The sequence below is a fragment of the Oncorhynchus tshawytscha genome, linkage group LG10 (genome assembly GCF_018296145.1).
Source record: "Oncorhynchus tshawytscha isolate Ot180627B linkage group LG10, Otsh_v2.0, whole genome shotgun sequence".
NCBI lineage: Eukaryota > Metazoa > Chordata > Actinopteri > Salmoniformes > Salmonidae > Oncorhynchus > Oncorhynchus tshawytscha.
In genome coordinates this window covers 21,115,494-21,133,431 of record NC_056438.1, presented here as the reverse complement: position 1 = coordinate 21,133,431, position 17,938 = coordinate 21,115,494, and the positions used below count along the sequence as shown (strand labels likewise).

Below are 17,938 nucleotides of genomic sequence, written 5' to 3'. Positions count from 1 at the left end.
GTCCTCTTATGTTGTTGTACAGCTTGATTCTGTGTTGCACAACTTTATCACATAGCAAGTTTGAATATGTCAATGTTCAGTTTAATGTTTTGAACAATGTCACTACTGTTGATTTGTCCTTTATTAGGTCTAACTACAGTTCATACTGTCTGCAATACTATGTACTGCAGCTGGCCAACAGAAGGCTTGTCCACCCAAAGTAAGAGACACAACACAAGAAGAGTCAGTGGATCCCTTTACTTAATGTTTTTCTTGCCATTGTGGTCCATGGGAGTCATACAGTAGTTGAGACCTGGTTGGCCACATGTTATGACACTGTCATCCTCTAGGGCCTCTATGACTTCCACACAGTCACTTTATAACACAGAGAAACAGAAAACGTGTCAATAGTCTTTACTTAACCAACAATATCTCATACACTATATATTCTGAATGTATTGACAGATAAAATCCCTCCCATCGTATAATTAGAAGGACACTCTTTCTTCTTGGTCCAGATGATGATGATACTTTACATCACACTTCAAACCATGGCTTGTGTTTAACTACAGACGTCTGATGTCTAGGTCAATTAACTAGTAAAGAGTTAATTGTGTTTTTACACAGATTCAATGTCGACTATGTATAGTTAACTAGATGCCTCGTAAAAAAAGTGTTCTATTGTTGATTAAAAGGGCAACATGAAGAGTAAAAGAGTATGTGATACAACTAACTGACTGACACCACTGAGATCCTGCTGAAACCACATAAAGAGAGACAGAAAGAGACAGAGACAGAGGGAGAGAAAGACAGAGGGTTCTGTGCAAAAGGCCAACAGGCCGTACCAAAGTGTAGATAGCTACAGCTTAATGTTTTGGTCATAGCAGACCGCAGAGTACATGTAAATATGTTGCTGTGTATGTGAGGTGGTGTGTGGCGTGTGGCGTGCAACCATTAGGCGTATGTCTTAAAGTGAAAACAAGGAAGAAAACCTCCTACACTAACTGACCTGTCCTCCTTTTGTGGTGGGGGCTGTGGTCCACTTTCACTATGAGTGATTATGTTGAAAGGGGCTGTTATTTACTGTAACTGTAACATGATGCAAGGGACTACCTGACTTCACATAAATGAGAAAACATTGACCTTTACATTGTAAGCACTGTGTTTAGAAACCATTGTTGCACTCAGGGGTAGGAACAGTACTCTGGCCCTGAGAGGGAAAGTAGAGTACAGTGTGTTGCTGCAGGTCAGTCTTCCTGTGTTAAAGGTCTATGAAAGGTTAGTTTCCAATAGTGGAAAGTCACTGTGACATCCTCCACTATGACCCCAGAGGTGTGTGAACAGAATGCATTCAGTTCAACTTATTCAAATTAATTTGGTTTAACAGATGGAAATGCTTTATTTTTCTATTTGCACTTTATATTACACTTGAAAAACTGAAGCATTCATATAAAGCTAATAACGTTAGAGCTAGTTAAAAGATATCTGGTATAAAAGGACAACTATTTAATTTAATTCATCCAGTTCTACTGTCTGGTCCCAGAGTACACCGTCTCTTCCACCATGTTGCTTCTCTGTCTTCTAGACCTGTTCTTCTTGTTGCTCAGATTCAGAGCTACATAATGAAGACTGTCTGCATCGTGGGCCTGTGAAGAACAATTACAAAATGGAGGAAGAAGATGACTACACGTTATTATTAAATCCTTTAAAAAAAATGTTTTACGTAGTAATAGAAAATGTAATGAATTTTACTTACCCCTGTATCTGAATTAGAGACTGCTGGACTTCTTGTCTGAGAGGCGGGTCCTGAAAAGAAAGACAGAAAATATAAAGATTCGGCTACTCTTTCCGTTACAGATACATCTGGTGATGTCAAAGAAGAGCAACTTCAATGCAGGACTTTACCTGCTACATACATCATTAGTTCATTTAATTTGGATATTTCTTACCTCTGCAATGCAGACACTTTCTCTTGTTCATCGTGTACATGATGTAACCAAGGAAAAGTATCAGGATAAACGAGAAACCCAATGCTGAGCTCAGGCAGTACACCAAGAGAAGAGGGTCTCCGTAATTGTCTGGAAAAACATTTTCTTATAAATATAAATAACTTGTACTGTATGTAGTTGGACAAAGTAAATTATACAATAGATATAAACAAAAACTGTAAAGACGTATCACTTACTACTAATCTCCAGCTTGGTCCCATTTCCGAACAGTATCTCCCCACATGAGGCCACAGCACAGTAGTAAGTCCCAGCATCAGAGAGGCTGAGGTTCTTCTTGGGGAGGTTGTAGACACAGCTCTGTGTAGGAGACCCAGCCTCAGGGCTCTTCTCACACTGATCACTCCTGTCTCCATGGGTGTAAATGATTCCTGGACGGGATTCTCCTGAGCCATGTCTGAACCAATAGACGCTGTGTTCTCCTGCACAGGCCTCAGTGTGTATTGTACAGTTCAGAGTCACAGAGTCTCCTGGCTGGACTGACTCAGACACAGACTGCTGAGTAAGATGCTGGTTCCTGGACCCTGCACCTTTTACACAATAAAACCAAGGTCCTAATGAACTTCTAATTACAAATGAAATTCACAATTTCTATATGCAAAGCCACTGAAACAGTAACATTCTGTATTAACTTCTGTGTTACTCACCTTTATGCATCAGAAATATACCATTTCCAAAGATCATGCCATCATAATCACGTGCAGCACAGTAATACATCCCCACATCCGATGGCTTGGCATTTGAAATGGTCAGCACAAAACTGTCTCCGTTCTTCTCTGCAGAAAACCGAGGGTTGTTGTCAAACTCCCCATAGAGCGTTGGATCTTTTGAGTCAAGGTAAAGAGATACTATCATCACTGGAGCTTGTCCTACTGTTAGTTTGAACCAGTTGTAGTAGTCTCCGCCTGTCCCAGAGATGAAGCATTTCAAATCAACAGTGTCTCCAGGGATGAAGGTCTTCAAAAGATCAGACTGAGTAATGATACCGATGGACAACACTGAAACAAATACACGTTTTATGTCAAAGTCTACACATCAGATTCATGCGTTTACAGGTCCTGTAACATTAAGTACCCTTATTCCACCAGAATTTTTTTAAAATCTTGTCAACACAATGTCTTACCTGCTCTAAATAAAAGAGAGATTACGAGACACAGTTTTGTCATCGTCCTCTTCTGTGGATTGCATGTCCTTTTGTCATCCTGTGTGTCAGATAAGAGTGAGAATCAAGAGGTTATGGGTGTCTTTTTATACATGACTGGAGAGATGGTCCACAGGCCTGATTGGCTGCTGTGACATTAGTAAAGACACGGAACAGGAAAGTTGAACCCTCCCCTCTGATCTTTTTCTATCCTCATGCTACATGAGTACACTTTCCGTTTTCTTCAGAAAGCTATCGCCTTAGTAGTGATTGAGAGATATGGACACCAAATGCTTGTATATTCTTGTCCACATTTCAGTTCCTGAATGTAAGTGTTTATGATAATATGGCTTGATTACGATTGGCAGGCTCCTATCTACACACTCATAGAAGTGTAATTTAATACACATATCATTAACATTATTCATGAGTATGACAAATGCATGTGAATGTCTTCCCAAGCAGTTGACATCTCAGACTAAGTCGTTGTGGTGGAGGGGGGGTTCTACTAAGTTAACATATGGAATTGTTTTAAGATGGTCATACCATGGATCAGTTACCTATTTGATTTTGAACTTTAGAACCCTTTAGGTATCAAAAAACAATAAAGTATTTGATAAAAATATTGAATGTGGCCTTTACTGCTATAGTCCATTGAAGCGCATTGAATTACACATTTATGAATGGAGAAAAAAAGACAGTAAAAAAATCACAAGGAATAAGGTTTTGAGGTGTCTGTCCTATATCTATGAGATATAAGAAAGCTTTAGGTTTTGTGGACATATATTTAACCCAGAAAGATATTAATCTCTCTAGAAATAAGTCTCTCACTGTCGCCGCCTGTTATAGACCCCCCTCAGCTCCCAGCGGTGCCCTGGACACCATATGTGAATTGATTTCCCCCCATCTATCTTCAGAGTTCGGTGTGTTGGGGGACCAAAACTGGGATATGCTTAACACCACAGAAGTCCTACAATCTAAGCGAAATGCCCTCAATCTCACACTAATTATCAATGAACCCACCAGGTACAACCTTAAATCCATAAACATGGGCACCCTCATAGATATCATCCTGACCAACTTGCCCTCCAAATACACCTCTGCTGTTTTCAATCAGGATCTAAGCGATCACTGCCTCAATACCTGCATCCGCCATGGGTCCGCAGTTAAACGACCACCCCTCATCACTGTCAAACACTCCCTAAAACACTTCTGCGAGCAGGCCTTTCTAATCGACCTCGCTCGGGTGTCCTGGAAGGATATTGACCTCATCCTGTCAGTAGAGGTCGTTCTTTAAAAGTAATTTCCTCACCATCTTAAATAAGCATGCTCCTTTCAAAAAATGTAGAACTAAGAACAGAGATAGCCCTTGGTTCACTCCAGACCGGAATGCCCTCGACCAGCACAAAAACATCCTGACTGCACTAGCATCGAATAGTCCCCACGATATGCAACTGTTCGGGGAAGTCAGAAACCAATACACGCAGTCAGTTAGGAAAGCAAAGGCTAGCTTTTTCAAACAGAAATTTGCATCCTGTAGCTCTAACTCCCAAAACCTTTGGGACACTGTAAAGTCCATGGAGAAAAAGAGCACCTCTTCCCAGCTGCCCACTGCACTGAGGCTAGGAAACACTGTCACCACAGATAAATCCACGAAAATCGAGAATTTCAATAAGCAATTCTCGACAGCTGGCCATGCTTTCCCCCTGGCTACCCCAACCCTGGCCAACCACTCCGCATCCCCTGCAGCTACTTGCCCTGCAGCTACTTGCCCAAGCCTCCCCAGCTTCTCCTTCCTAAAATCCAGATAGCAGACGTTCTGAAAGAGCTGCAAAACCTGGTCCCGTACAAATCAGCTGGGATAGACAATTTGGACCCTCTCTTTCTAAAATGATCCACCGCCATTGTTGCAACCCCTATTACCAGTACGTTCAACCTCTCATTCGTATCGCCCGAGATCCCTAAAGATTGGAAAGTTTCTGCGGTCATCCCCCTCTTCAAAGGGGGTGACACTCTAGACCCAAACTGTTACAGACCTATATCCATCCTGCTCTGCCTATCTAAATTCTTCGACATCCAAGTGAACAAACAGATCACTTCGAATCCCACCGAACCTTCTCCACTGTGCAATCTGGTTTTCGAGCTGGTCACGGGTGCAACCTCAGCCACGCTCAAGGTACTAAACAATATCATAACCGCCATTGATAAAAGACAGTAATGTGCAGTCGTCTACATCGACCTGGCCAAGGCTTTCGACTCTGTCAATCATCGAAATCTTATCGGCAGACTCAACAGCCTTGGATTCTCAAATGACTGCCTCGCCTGGTTCACCAACTACTTCTCAGATAGAGTTCAGTGTGTCAAAACAGAGGGCCTGTGGCAGTCTCTATGGGGGTACCACAGGGTTCAATTCTCGGGCCGACTCTTTTCTCTGTATATATCAACGATGTCGCTCTTGCTGAGCGTGATTCCTTTACCCACCTCTATGCAGATAACACCATTCTGTATACATCTGGCCCTTCTTTGGACACTGTGTTAACAAACCTCCAAACGAGCTTCAATGCCATACAACACTCCTTCCATGACATCCGACTGCTCTTAAACACTAGTAAAACTAAATGCATGCTCTTCAACCGATAGCCACCCTCCTGCCCGACTGGCATCACTACTCTGGACGGTTCTAACTTAGAATATGTGGACAACTACAAATACCTAGGTGTCTGGCTATACTGTAAACTATCCTTCCAGACTGATATTAAACATCTCAAATCCAAAATTAAATCTAGAATTGGCTTCCTATTTCGCAACAAAGACTCCTTCACTCAACATTACCCTGTTATAAAAAATTAAAAGACAGAAATACCTTATTTACATAAGTATTCAGACCCTTTGCTATGAGACTCTAAATTGAGCACAGCTGCATCCTGTTTCCATTGATCATCTTTGAGATGTTTCTACAACTTGATTGGAGTCCACCGGTGGTAAATTCAAATGATTGAACATGATTTGAAAAGGCACACACCTGTCTATATCAGATTCCACAGTTGACAGTGCATGTCAGAGCAAAAACCAAGCCATGAGGTCAAAGGAATTGTCCATAGGGCTCCGAGACAGGATTAAGTTGAGGCACCAAAACATTTCTGCAGCATTTAATTTCCCCAAGAACACAGTGGCCTCCATCATTCTTAAATGGAAGAAGTTTGGAACCATCAAGACCCTTCCTAGAGCTGGCCACCCAGCCAAACTGAGCAATCGGGGCGAGAAAGGACTTGGTCAGGGAGTTCACCAAGAACTCGATGGTCACTCTGACAGAGCGCTAGAGTTACTCTGTGCAGATGAGAGAACCCTCTAGAAGGACAACCTTGTACATCTATGCAGCAGTCCACCAATCAGGCCTTTATGGTAGAGTGGCCAGACGGAAGCCACTCCTCAGTAAAAGGCACATAACAGCCCGCTTGGAGTTTGCCAAAAGGCTCCAAAAGACTCTCAGACCATGAGAAACAAGATTCTCTGGTCCGATGAAACCAAGATTGAACTCTTTGGCCTGAATGCCAAGCGTCATATCTGGAGGAAACTTGTCACCATCCCTACGGTGAAGCATGGTGGTGGCAGCATCATGCTATTGGGATGTTTTTCAGCGGCAGGGACTGGGAGAGAGATCCTTGATGAAAACCTGCTCCAGAGCGCTCAGGACCTCAGACTTGGGCAAAGGTTCACCTTACAAGTACACAGCCAAGAAAAGGCAGGAGTGGCTTCAGGACAAGTCTTTGAATCTCCTTGAGTGGCCCAGCCAGAGCCCAGATTTGAACCATATCGAACATTGACCTGAAAATAGCTTTGCAGCAAAGCTCCCCATCCAACCTGACAGAGTTTGAGATGATCTGCAAAGAAGAATGGGAGAATCTCCCAAAATACAGGTGTGCCAAGCTGGTAGTGTCATACCCAAGAAGACTCGTTGCTGTAATTGCTGCCAAAGCTGCTTCAACAAAGTACTGAGAAAAGGGTCTGAATACTTATGTAAACGTCATATTTAGCGACAACAATAAAAAAGTACCTGCTTTTCTTGTCATTATGGGGTATTGTTTGTTGATTGATAAGGGAAAATATATATATCCATTTTAGAATAAAGCTCTAACGTAACAAAATTTGGGTAAAGTCAAGGGTTCTGAATACTTTCCGAAGGCACTGTATATAGACGTCTCCTTAATTATTGTATCCTCTCAATACTTTATCAAGTTATTGAAAGCATTCTAATATTTGTCAGACATCACGTGATAAAAGTCCATGTTTAGGGGACCTGCTTGGTTCTGGTCCCGGTTCTGACCGACCAACATATTCACTTTTCACAAAATTTACCTGTAGACACCGTAGATCAAAATGTCTTGCATTGAGCAATAGCCCTGGTTCCCACGGACACAGTAGTATATTTTTGTGTGACTCTGAATTCTGAAACCACTTAAACCTGGGATGTCCCTCCTACCATTTAATTCGCTCATCCAACTGTCAATCAACTCCTGGCTGAACCCTACACCACAGCGCAGCAGGAGAGAGTGGTTTCATCACTATAGCACATTCAGAGATTGATTTATGGTCGTTCATCTAAAAATATATATATATTTTAAACAAAAAACACTTTCTGTTTGTCATAGATGGACAAGACTAGTATGAGATGAAAGACAAGTTCCTAAAAAGTTCACTAAACATACAAATATGCATTTTACAGTTATAAGGAGGTTTAAATCTGTAGTTAGGGGTTTTATCATTTAATTGTACTATATTTAAAAAGTGTTTTCAAGCCTCACTCATGTAGTTTTGTTGAATAGAAAATATGTCATGCAATTTTTTCATATTTGTACTGTGTACTTGAGCTTTGTCCTCAGAAGTGACTAAGCAATTTATAACTATTTTTTACCAGAAAGGTGAAATTTGAAACTTTCTTGCAGTATGCAGCATTACTACTTATTCTTTATGCCCGTCTCATGATAAATTATTACTTTTGGGGATTACATAGTTTATATTTTAGATGACATTTTAAGTTACATTTAAGAGGTTAAAGTATTTTGTTAACATTGATGAATATCATGACAAAAACAGGTTGTGGTCTGCATATAAATGTAATGTGTGTATGATTCAGACAGAGGGTTTGGTGCAGAGGGTGAGTACGGAGACCTTGGTGGCATCCAAAATGGCACCTTGTTCCCTATATAGTGCACTACCCTTGACCAGAGGCATGTTTTTTGACCAGGGACCATAGGTTGCCATTTCAGAAGCACACTTGTCATTTGGTTGATAACTGTTTTGTTATCTATAAGCAAACAGAGTGCATGGCCCTACCTCCCTGAAAATTGTGAAAACTATGATCTGAAAGTGTTGGACCTGAGGGTTAGTTATCAACCTCCTCAGAATCACTCTGTCCAGCAGAAATAGTGACATTGAAAAAGTGACAAGGCTTATCACAGGCCTTAGAAACACAGTGAGAAAGTATCTGCATGCAAATCAAACTGCATTGGTAGCAAACCATAACAAACCCTTAATGTCACAGTAACAGAGGAGGTGAGAACTCAACAGTACCTAAGAAAAAAAAAGTTCAGCCAAATGTGCGAAGGCATGATGTCAGTGTGTTTAGTTGTTGAGTGGAAACGTTGGACCACAGAGATCTTTGTATGAGGTGTGTTTTTTCCATCCGTGTTCACGCCAGCGAGGTGACACTGACTACAGGCCGAGGATGTTGCGTCTGCAGTGAATGCATCAGATGAGAGTCTGCAGAGAGGATTGACACCTGCCTCTGTACGCTCAACATTAGAGCAGTAGGTCTATTGTTTGTGGATGCATTCACTCTGCATGCAAATACATAATGGATGTGCTATGACTGAAGTAGTCCTACAAGTGCTCAAAGTGTTCAAGATCTTGCATAGAACACATTTATAGTATTTTTGAACATAGCCCATTAAAGTATGGTTATTGTACTAAAAAGCAGATGGCGGTGCCCCAAACCCAAGGTGTCCAACATACAGTATCATTGTACATCATGCATTCAATTAAACTCAACTGTATTATGGTAACAACAGTAGATAAAGGTTTGTCTTTATTTGTACTCCACCCACGTTGTGCACACATCTAGTCTAGAGCCTGGGGTAGTTTGGTTTTGGTAAGGTATTTATAGTCTGGCGGTATGGATGGAAAGAGATGTGGGGCCTTATTGAGAGAGAGAGAGAGAGAGAGAGAGAGAGAGAGAGAGAGAGAGAGAGAGAGAGAGAGAGAGAGAGAGAGAGAGAGAGAGACTAGATAGTCTAGCCTAGCTAGCAACAATTCATGGTCAAATGAATCAATAGCTGTATGTAATTTGAAATGTCTTTATTCTTTTGGAACTTCTGTGAGTGTAATATTTACTGTTCATTTTATTGTTTATTTCACTTTTGTTTATTATCTTCTTCACTTCACACAGGACAAGAACGCCAAGGTAACCTGTCTAAATGACTATCGCTGCTTGATACATACATCTGTAGCCATGACATGCTTTGAAATGCTGGTCATGGCTCACATCAACACCATCATCCCAAATGCCTTGGACTCACTCCAATTTGCATTCTGCCCCAACAGATCCACAGATGACGCAATCTTGATTGCATTCCACACTGCCCTCCACACTGTCCTTTTCCACCTGGACAAAAAGGAACACCTACGTGAGACTGCTGTTCATTGACTACATCTCAGCATTCAACACCATAGCACCCTCCAAGCTCATCCATAAAATAAATAATCTGGGATCAAACACCTCCCTCTGCAACTGGATCCTGCACTTCCTGATGGGCCGCCCCCCCCCAGGTGGTGAGGGTAGGCAACAAATGATATGCTCACATTAGACTAAATCATGCATGAGCGCACCGGCTGTTCTGGATGATCACGCTCTCCTTAGCCGATGTGAGAAAATCCTTTAAACATTCACAAGGTTGCAGGTCCAGACGAATTACCAAGACGCCAACTGAAAGCATGCGCTGACCAGCTGGCAAGTGTCTTCACTGATATTTTCAACCTCTCTCTGACCCAGTCTGTAATACCTACATTTTTTAAGCAGACCACCATAGTCCCTGTGCCCAAGAACAACAACGTTTTTTATTTTATTTTTCCTTTATTTAACTAGGCAAGTCAGTTAAGAACAAATTCTTATTTTCAATGACGGCCTAGGAACAGTGGGTTAACTGCCTGTTCAGGGGCAGAACGACAGATGTGTACCTTGTCAGCCCGGGGATATGAACTTGCAACCTTTCGGTTACTAGTCCAATGCTCTAACCACGAGGCTACCCTGTCGCCCAAAGTAAGTAACCTGTCTAAACCTGTCTAAATAACTATTGCCCCATAGCACTCAAATCTGTAACCATGAAATGCTTTGAAAGGCTAGTCATGGCTCACATGAACACCATCATCCAAGACACCATGGACCCACTCCAATTTGAATCCCCCTCCAAAAGATGCACAGATGCCGCAATCTCTAATGTCCTCAACACTGTCTTTTCCCACCTGGAAAAGGTAGTGTCTTATGACTGCTGTTCACAAGCATTTCGTAAAACCCCGCAATAACATCTGCTAAATACACTGCTCAAAAAATAAAGGGAACACTTAAACAACACAATGTAACTCCAAGTCAATCACACCTCTGTGAAATCAAACTGTCCACTTAGGAAGCAACACTGATTGACAATAAATTGCACATGCTGTTGTGCAAATGGAATAGACAACAGGTGGAAATTATAGGCAATTAGCAAGACCCCCCCAATAAAGGAGTGGTTCTGCAGGTGGTGACCACAGACCACTTCTCAGTTCCTATGCTTCCTGGCTGATGTTTTGGTCACTTTTGAATGCTGGCGATGCTTTCACTCTAGTGGTAGCATGAGACGGAGTCTACAACCCACACAAGTGGCTCAGGTAGTGCAGCTCATCCAGGATGGAACATCAGTGCGAGCTGTGGCAAGAAGGTTTGCTGTGTCTGTCAGCGAAGTGTCCAGAGCATGGAGGCGCTACCAGGAGACAGGCCAGTACATCAGGAGACGTGGAGGAGGCCATAGGAGGGCAACAACCCAGCAGCAGGACCGCTACCTCTGCCTTTGTGCAAGGAGGAGCAGGAGGAGCACTGCCAGAGCCCTGCAAAATAATCTCCAGCAGGCCAAAAATGTGCATGTGTCTGCTCAAACGGTCAGAAACAGACTCCATGAGGGTGGTATGAGGGCCCGACGTCCACAGGTGGGGGTTGTGCTTACAGCCCAACACCGTGCAGGACGTTTGGCATTTGCAAGAGAACACCAAGATTGGCAAATTCGCCACTAGCGCCCTGTGCTCTTCACAGATGAAAGCAGGTTCACACTGAGAACATGTGACAGACATGACAGAGTCTGGAGACGCCGTGGAGAACGTTCTGCTGCCTGCAACATCCTCCAGCATGACCGGTTTGGCGGTGGGTCAGTCATGGTGTGGGGTGGCATTTCTTTGGGGGGCCGCACAGCCCTCCATGTGCTCACCAGAGGTAGCCTGACTGCCATTAGGTACCGAGATGAGATCCTCAGACCCCTTGTGAGACCATGTGCTGGTGAGGTTGGCCCTGGGTTCCTCCTAATGCAAGACAATGCTAGATCTCATGTGGCTGGAGCATGTCAGCAGTTCCTGCAAGAGGAAGGCATTGATGCTATGGACTGGCCCGCCCATTCCCCAGACCTGAATCCAATTGAGCACATCTGGGACATCATGTCTCGCTCCATCCACCAACGCCACGTTGCATCACAGACTGTCCAGGAGTTGGCGGATGCTTTAGTCCAGGTCTGGGAGGAGATCCCTCAGGAGACCATCCGAGACCATGTCCAGGAATTGTAGGGAGGACATACAGGAACGTGGAAGCCACACACACTACTGAGCCTCATTACGACCCCTAGCCTGCTAGGCTCCAGAGGGGAGGGGAGCCTACTGCAGGAGTTAGAAAGTTAAAGAGTTTGTCTCTGGGAGAGGGCTCTGAGAATAATATGATGGGCTAGTCACACTCAAAATTAAAGTGGAAAACCACACTACAGGCTGGAGTCATTTGGAGTCACTACTTTTACGTCAAAGTTGGATCAGCCTGTAGTGTGGACTCCAAATCCAGACCTCCATGGGTTGATAAATTTGATTTCCAGTGATAATTTTTGTACGGCCTAGGAACAGTGGGTTAACTGCCTGTTCAGAACGACAGATTTGTACCTCGTCAGCTCAGGGATTAGAACTTGCAACCATTTCGGTTTACAAGTTCTACGCTCTAACCACTAGGCTACTCTGCCGCCCCATTTGACTTGACTACAGCTCAGTGTTCAACACCATAGCGCATCCAAGCTCATTACTAAGCTAAGGAGCCTGGGATTAAATACCTCCCTCTGCAACTCGATCCTGTACTTCCTGACAGGCTGCCACTAGGTGGTGAGGGTAGGCAACAACACATCCGCCGCACTAAACCTCAACACCGGGGCCCCTCAGGGGTGCGTGATTAGTCCCCTCCTGTACTCCCTGTTGGCCCATGCCTGCGTGGCTGCGCACGACAAAGACACCATCATTAAGTATGCAGATGAAACAACAGTTGTAGACTTGATCACAGATTACAATGAGACAGGGAGGTCAGAGACCTGGCAGCGTGGTGTCAGGACAACAACCTCTCACTCAATGTCAGGAAGACAAGGGAGCTGATCGTGGACTATAGGAAACAAAGTGCAGAGCACGCCCCCATCCGCAACGACGGGGCTGTAGTGGAGCAGGTTGAGAGCTTCAAGTTCCTCAGTGTCCACATCACTAAGGAATTATTATTTTCCACAAACACCAACACAGTAATAAAGAGGGCAGAGCTCCCTGCCATCAGGCGATGTCAGACGAAGGCCTTTGTCAAAGACTCCACCCACCCAAGTCATACTGTTCTCTCTGACGATGCACCAAATCTTGAACCAAATCTTGAACCAACAGGACCCCGCACAGCTTCTACCTCAAAGCAATTATACTGCTAAATAATTAGTTAAATATTTAACCAATAGCTACCCAGACTATTTGCTTGATGCTTTTTGCTTTTTGTGCTTTTTGAACTCTTTTGACTCATCACACATGCTGTGATCACTGTTTATTATCAATCCTGTTGCCTAGTCACTTTATCCCTACCAATATGTACATATCTACTTCAATTACCTCGTATCCCTGCATATCGACTCAGTAGTGGTACCCCGTGTATATAGCCAAGTTATCACTAACCATTGTGTGTTTATTCCTTGTGTTACTATTTTTCTATTCAGTCTCTTTTTCTCTCTCTGCGTTTTTGGGAAGGTCCCGTAAGTAAGCTTTTCACTGTTTGTTTACATGTGACAAATACATTTGATTTGATAAGCAGAGACGCATCGGGTCCCATATTTACAGTCTTTGGAGTTGGATTTCAGCCAGACTAAAAAAGTACTATATAAAAATGTCAACTCTGAGTTGGGCTGGGTTGCGATGGGCTCAGTATCATAGGTACTAGAGAGTGGAATAGGATCATTCACTGTTTGTCCAATTATCAAACGAGAACTGGTCTTTAATAAAAGTTGAATTTCCCAAATAAATAACCAGCCGCATCAAGCCACTATTTAATGTCTTGGTACAATAACTCTGACTCTGAATCAATGTCTTCTTTAAAGAAAAATCTGCTCAAACTGTGGTAAACCAGACAAAAAAATTGTTTTATTCCTGTTAACACAGCCAATACAATCTCTTGTTTCAGTGTTCCTTCCTACATTGTATGAAGGCTATGTAAAGTGTCATCATTTAAAAGGTGGACCGTTGTCAGACCCTCATTCTATACAGTCCAGAAAGGACTGACGTTACAATGATGATCAGACATTGGACAGTCTTTCTGTTTTTTTTTGCCAACTCTGGTAATACATTTTTATTTAGATCCTCTTTAAAGATCTACATATTATTGGCTTTTAGAATCCATTTGATTTAGTTTGTAGCAATTTTATTTTAGACGTTTTTCTATCTTTATCTTGGTCTTTGGTCCGTACTGTTTGTTTGCTTTAACAGTTTGTGCATTAATAACCAAGGACATTGTTCAACCAAACCCAGTGATGGTTACTCACCATAGAGGTAGTGTGAATATCACTTGCTTTTGGCCAACTGATGTCAATACCAATGTCGCTTGGTTCAAGCAGACTCTTGGACAGAAACCCCTTCTCATGGCGTCGTCATCTTAAAGTGGCTAAGATATTTTTTACTTTAACAACTTTACCAAGGACTTTACTGAGACTAAACATCTGAGTGTGAACAGAGGAGTTGACAGCTGTAACCTGACCATCTCCAAGACAGAGCCATGGGACTCTGCTACATACTACTGTGGTGCTATGAAAGTGGGAAAAGTCAAATTTGGAGAATGAACTGTTTTAATTGTCAAAATAACTTAACTTGCTTCTCTAATTTGGGATTTTAGGTTTGTACCATCAAATTAAAAATATACTTTAGAATTTGCTTATAAATGAATATACCATGCCAATACAATTTACACTATGATCTTACTCCGTCACGCTCTTCAGGTTCAGAGTCCAACAGCATGTCTGTGCTCCAGCAGCCTGTGTCTGAGTCAGGCCACCCAGGAGACTCTGTGACTCTGAATTGTACGATACACACTGAGACCTGTGCAGGAGAACACAGTGTCTATTGGTTCAGACATGGCTCAGGAGAATCCCATCCAGGAATCATTTACACCCACGGAGACAGGAGTGATCAGTGTGAGAAGAGCCCTGTGGCTGGGTCTCCTACACAGAGCTGTGTCTACAACCTCCCCTAGAGAAACCTCAGCCTGTCTAATGCTGGGACTTACTACTTACTATGATAGTCCTCTTAGGATCAAGAAGACAATGACACACTGATGTCAGTCCATTACGCTGCTCTGAATGTCATCTACAAGAAGCCAAAGACCCAGAGACAGAGGAGCACCATGGAGAGAGACACTGTGTACTCTGGGCTGAGGAGCCAAAACACGGACTGAAACGCAGACTTTTCCTCTGTATAGACTTGCATTTCTTTCTCTGTGTTTTATGCTTATGTGTAACTTGTGGCTTTTCAGTGTAATTATTGTACAAAACAATGGCTTGTATTCTGTCAAACTCCTATTTACTGTACATTGATAATGTTGTGTATTTTAGATCAAATCAAAATGAATCTGCTGTCGTATAAGGTATTGTGTGATTTGCATTCATATTTTCCTCTGTCCTTACATTTCCACAACAATTTACCCCACAGATTCAGTCTGCAACAACCATATGCGGCTTATGCTCAATATAACAAAGCTTTTCTAAAACTCTTTTTAAGCTGTATCCTGTATCAGATCTCTGTGGTAATCTGACGGCCCAAAATTGATTAACCACTCATCTTAACTCATGGCAAACCCCCAGCAATGACCATCAGTCCTCACCACACACTGTCTTCACACATCTCAGTGCATCAAAACCACAAACATCCATGTCACTAAGAGCACAACTCACTGTCTTCATGAGAAAAGCCTGAACGTAATACTCATAGCTGAGTATATTACAGTTGATAATGTTGAGAAAAAAAAATCTATTATCACAATGTGGACACTGTAACAGAGCAGTTTTAATAAATAATCTACCAACTGTGTATTTATTTTATGTGGACATTGAAGTATTGCAATTCTACTAAATTTCAATAGGGAGCAGCAATATACATGGAAGTCCTCATGACTGGATCAACAATAGAGTTTCAGGAACTTTTAGAAGTTGTCAAAATGTTTAAAATGTTAGATTCTATGACAAGGTAATATTTAAATGCTTACACATCAATTACAGGTTTTGAATCAATTTCAGCATCATGGAATAACATGCATCAAATGGGAGACAATCTATTTATTCAAGTCAACTCTCTCTAACATGTTGTCCTCTTTTAGTTGTGTTGATAGCATGTCACTAACACTCACCCCCACACAGTGAACAGTTTCACAGGTACTTTGCAGTCTGCTGTAAGCACAAGATGAGGTCGTATCTACATTTTGGTGGGAGGGCCTGCTGGCTGCTGTAAGCACACGGGACCCTCCTACCTGCTCTCTGTGTCTCTATGTGGTTTTCAGCAGGATGTCTATGTGGTGTCAATGTTCTTATCAATATCTTAACTTTTTGATCATGTTGCCCCTGACAGCTTACATCCAAAGCAAAACAGCTACTTTTAAAACAGACTCTATATATTTAGTTATCATATATCAGTTACAAACCACAACAAACTGCTGATGAACCCTTTTTGAACTCTCTGAGTGAACTGTCTCCTGTGTGATACATTTATTCTAGATCTATGGGCTCAGGGGGAGGGGACGGTTTATGACGATGTCATGGCAGAACTTTCAGTGCATTCTCAATCAGACAAGTCTTATAAGACTACTACAGGATGCTCTGTCAGAAGGAGACCAATAGAGGAGGAGCCTCCTTCTGATAGATTGCTTCCTATTAGAACAACACTAACCACAGAGTGAAAAAGACTAGACAAAATGTGTCACATGTATTAGTTAAGCTGGGGTGTCATGTCAGCCATGTACTCTCAGGAGTTAGTAAATGATATACAGGGAATGTAAGACTGACTAAAATGTACTTGATTCATTCTACAGGTGTTTCTCCCACTTATACTCATGACGCTCCACCCCTGCTCACTCTTATACTGTAGATGACAAGACAAGACATGCTCTGTGCACTACAGACCTATTGGTCGTCTGGAGTATTATAACTGTTGAATGACATGGTCAAAATAGTGTTCGTTTCCTTTCCAATTCTTTAGGTACACTTGTTTAGCTTGACCGGCGCAATGGAGGCCAGATAAATCAAGTGCACCTAAATTAAGTGTGAGAAAACAAGAAGTCTACTATTTAACCCAGGTCTGTCCATAGTGGTGAGAAAACCATAAACCAACAAACAAATAAAACCTTCAAAACAATTACTTACAAGACCATTCAACAGCATCCCGTGTCAACAACTTAAACAACTGATACCAACTGAAATTGAATTATTCTTTCTCTTGCGTTCTGTACATACGGTATGAATGTTTGTGAGACAACCTACTGTTACCATGCTAAACCCACCCACGCATCATGCACTCAGTGAGCTGTTCACAGGTATCTGAACACTTTGGTCTGCTGTGAGCTCAAAACGACACCATCACTGCACTTTGGATAGGACTGAAACCCTTGTGCACACTGTGTGGTTTTCAGCAGGAAGTCTACTGTATGTGGTGTCAGTCAGTTGCTCTTATTCTGCGTTGTTCACGCCCATGAAAATTGGAAACACAGACCACTGCCATGCAGACCAACAAAGTATCTTATTACTTACAAGTTCAAAGGTTTTATAAATTCCCCAACTGTAATCGTTAGTTTACAGAGCGTAGAGTAGAATGTGTATCCAGGCTGCAGCCACGAGCCCTACCCACCCAGGTATGGGTCACCTGGAGTATTGTAACTGTTACAAATTCCCTGATGTTGACTCGTAGCCCATCATATTATTCTCAGAGCCCTTTCCCAGGGACAAACTCTTTAACTTTCTAACTCCTGCAGTAGGCTCCCCTCCCCTCTGGAGCCTAGCAGGCTAGGGGTCGTAAACTGGCCCCTCACACCTCTGCCCCTAGCCAAAACGATTGGTTGCAAGGGGTCATGGTTGCCAGGTGCTTTATCACACCATGGTGTCAGCCGATCACAGGCAGTCATCTTGGGTCCCAGATCCCAAATTCCTGTCTCCCCCTCTCAGTCACCAGTAACAGAAAGAGCAGCAAGCTCATCTCTGTCCTTCAAAAC

At 42.6% G+C, this 17,938-nt stretch overlaps 1 protein-coding gene and 1 pseudogene across 1 annotated transcript; one reads left to right on the top strand and one right to left on the bottom strand.

The window, feature by feature from the left end:
* Positions 1 to 222: 222 nt before the first annotated feature.
* LOC112259921 lies at positions 223 to 3,199 on the bottom strand. The gene is made up of 6 exons (XM_024434620.2): positions 3,109 to 3,199; positions 2,633 to 2,983; positions 2,165 to 2,515; positions 1,929 to 2,057; positions 1,736 to 1,785; positions 223 to 1,625 (listed from the first exon to the last, which is right to left on the bottom strand). The coding sequence occupies exons 1-6, from the start codon at positions 3,149 to 3,151 to the stop codon at positions 1,506 to 1,508; spliced, it is 1,044 nt and encodes a 347-aa protein (XP_024290388.1). The 5' UTR covers positions 3,152 to 3,199; the 3' UTR covers positions 223 to 1,505.
* A 10,785-nt stretch (positions 3,200 to 13,984) lies between these two features.
* LOC112260991 lies at positions 13,985 to 14,983 on the top strand (annotated as a pseudogene).
* Positions 14,984 to 17,938: the final 2,955 nt, after the last annotated feature.

Coding starts and splice junctions, on each gene's coding strand:
- LOC112259921 (XM_024434620.2), bottom strand. CDS start 3,151: ATGACAAAACTGTGTCTCGTAATCTCTCTTTTATTTAGAGCAG. Junction 2,058..2,164: donor GACCAAGCTGGAGATTAGTA/GTAAGTGATACG, acceptor ATGTTTTTCCAG/ACAATTACGGAGACCCTCTT. Junction 1,786..1,928: donor AAAGTGTCTGCATTGCAGAG/GTAAGAAATATC, acceptor CTTTCTTTTCAG/GACCCGCCTCTCAGACAAGA.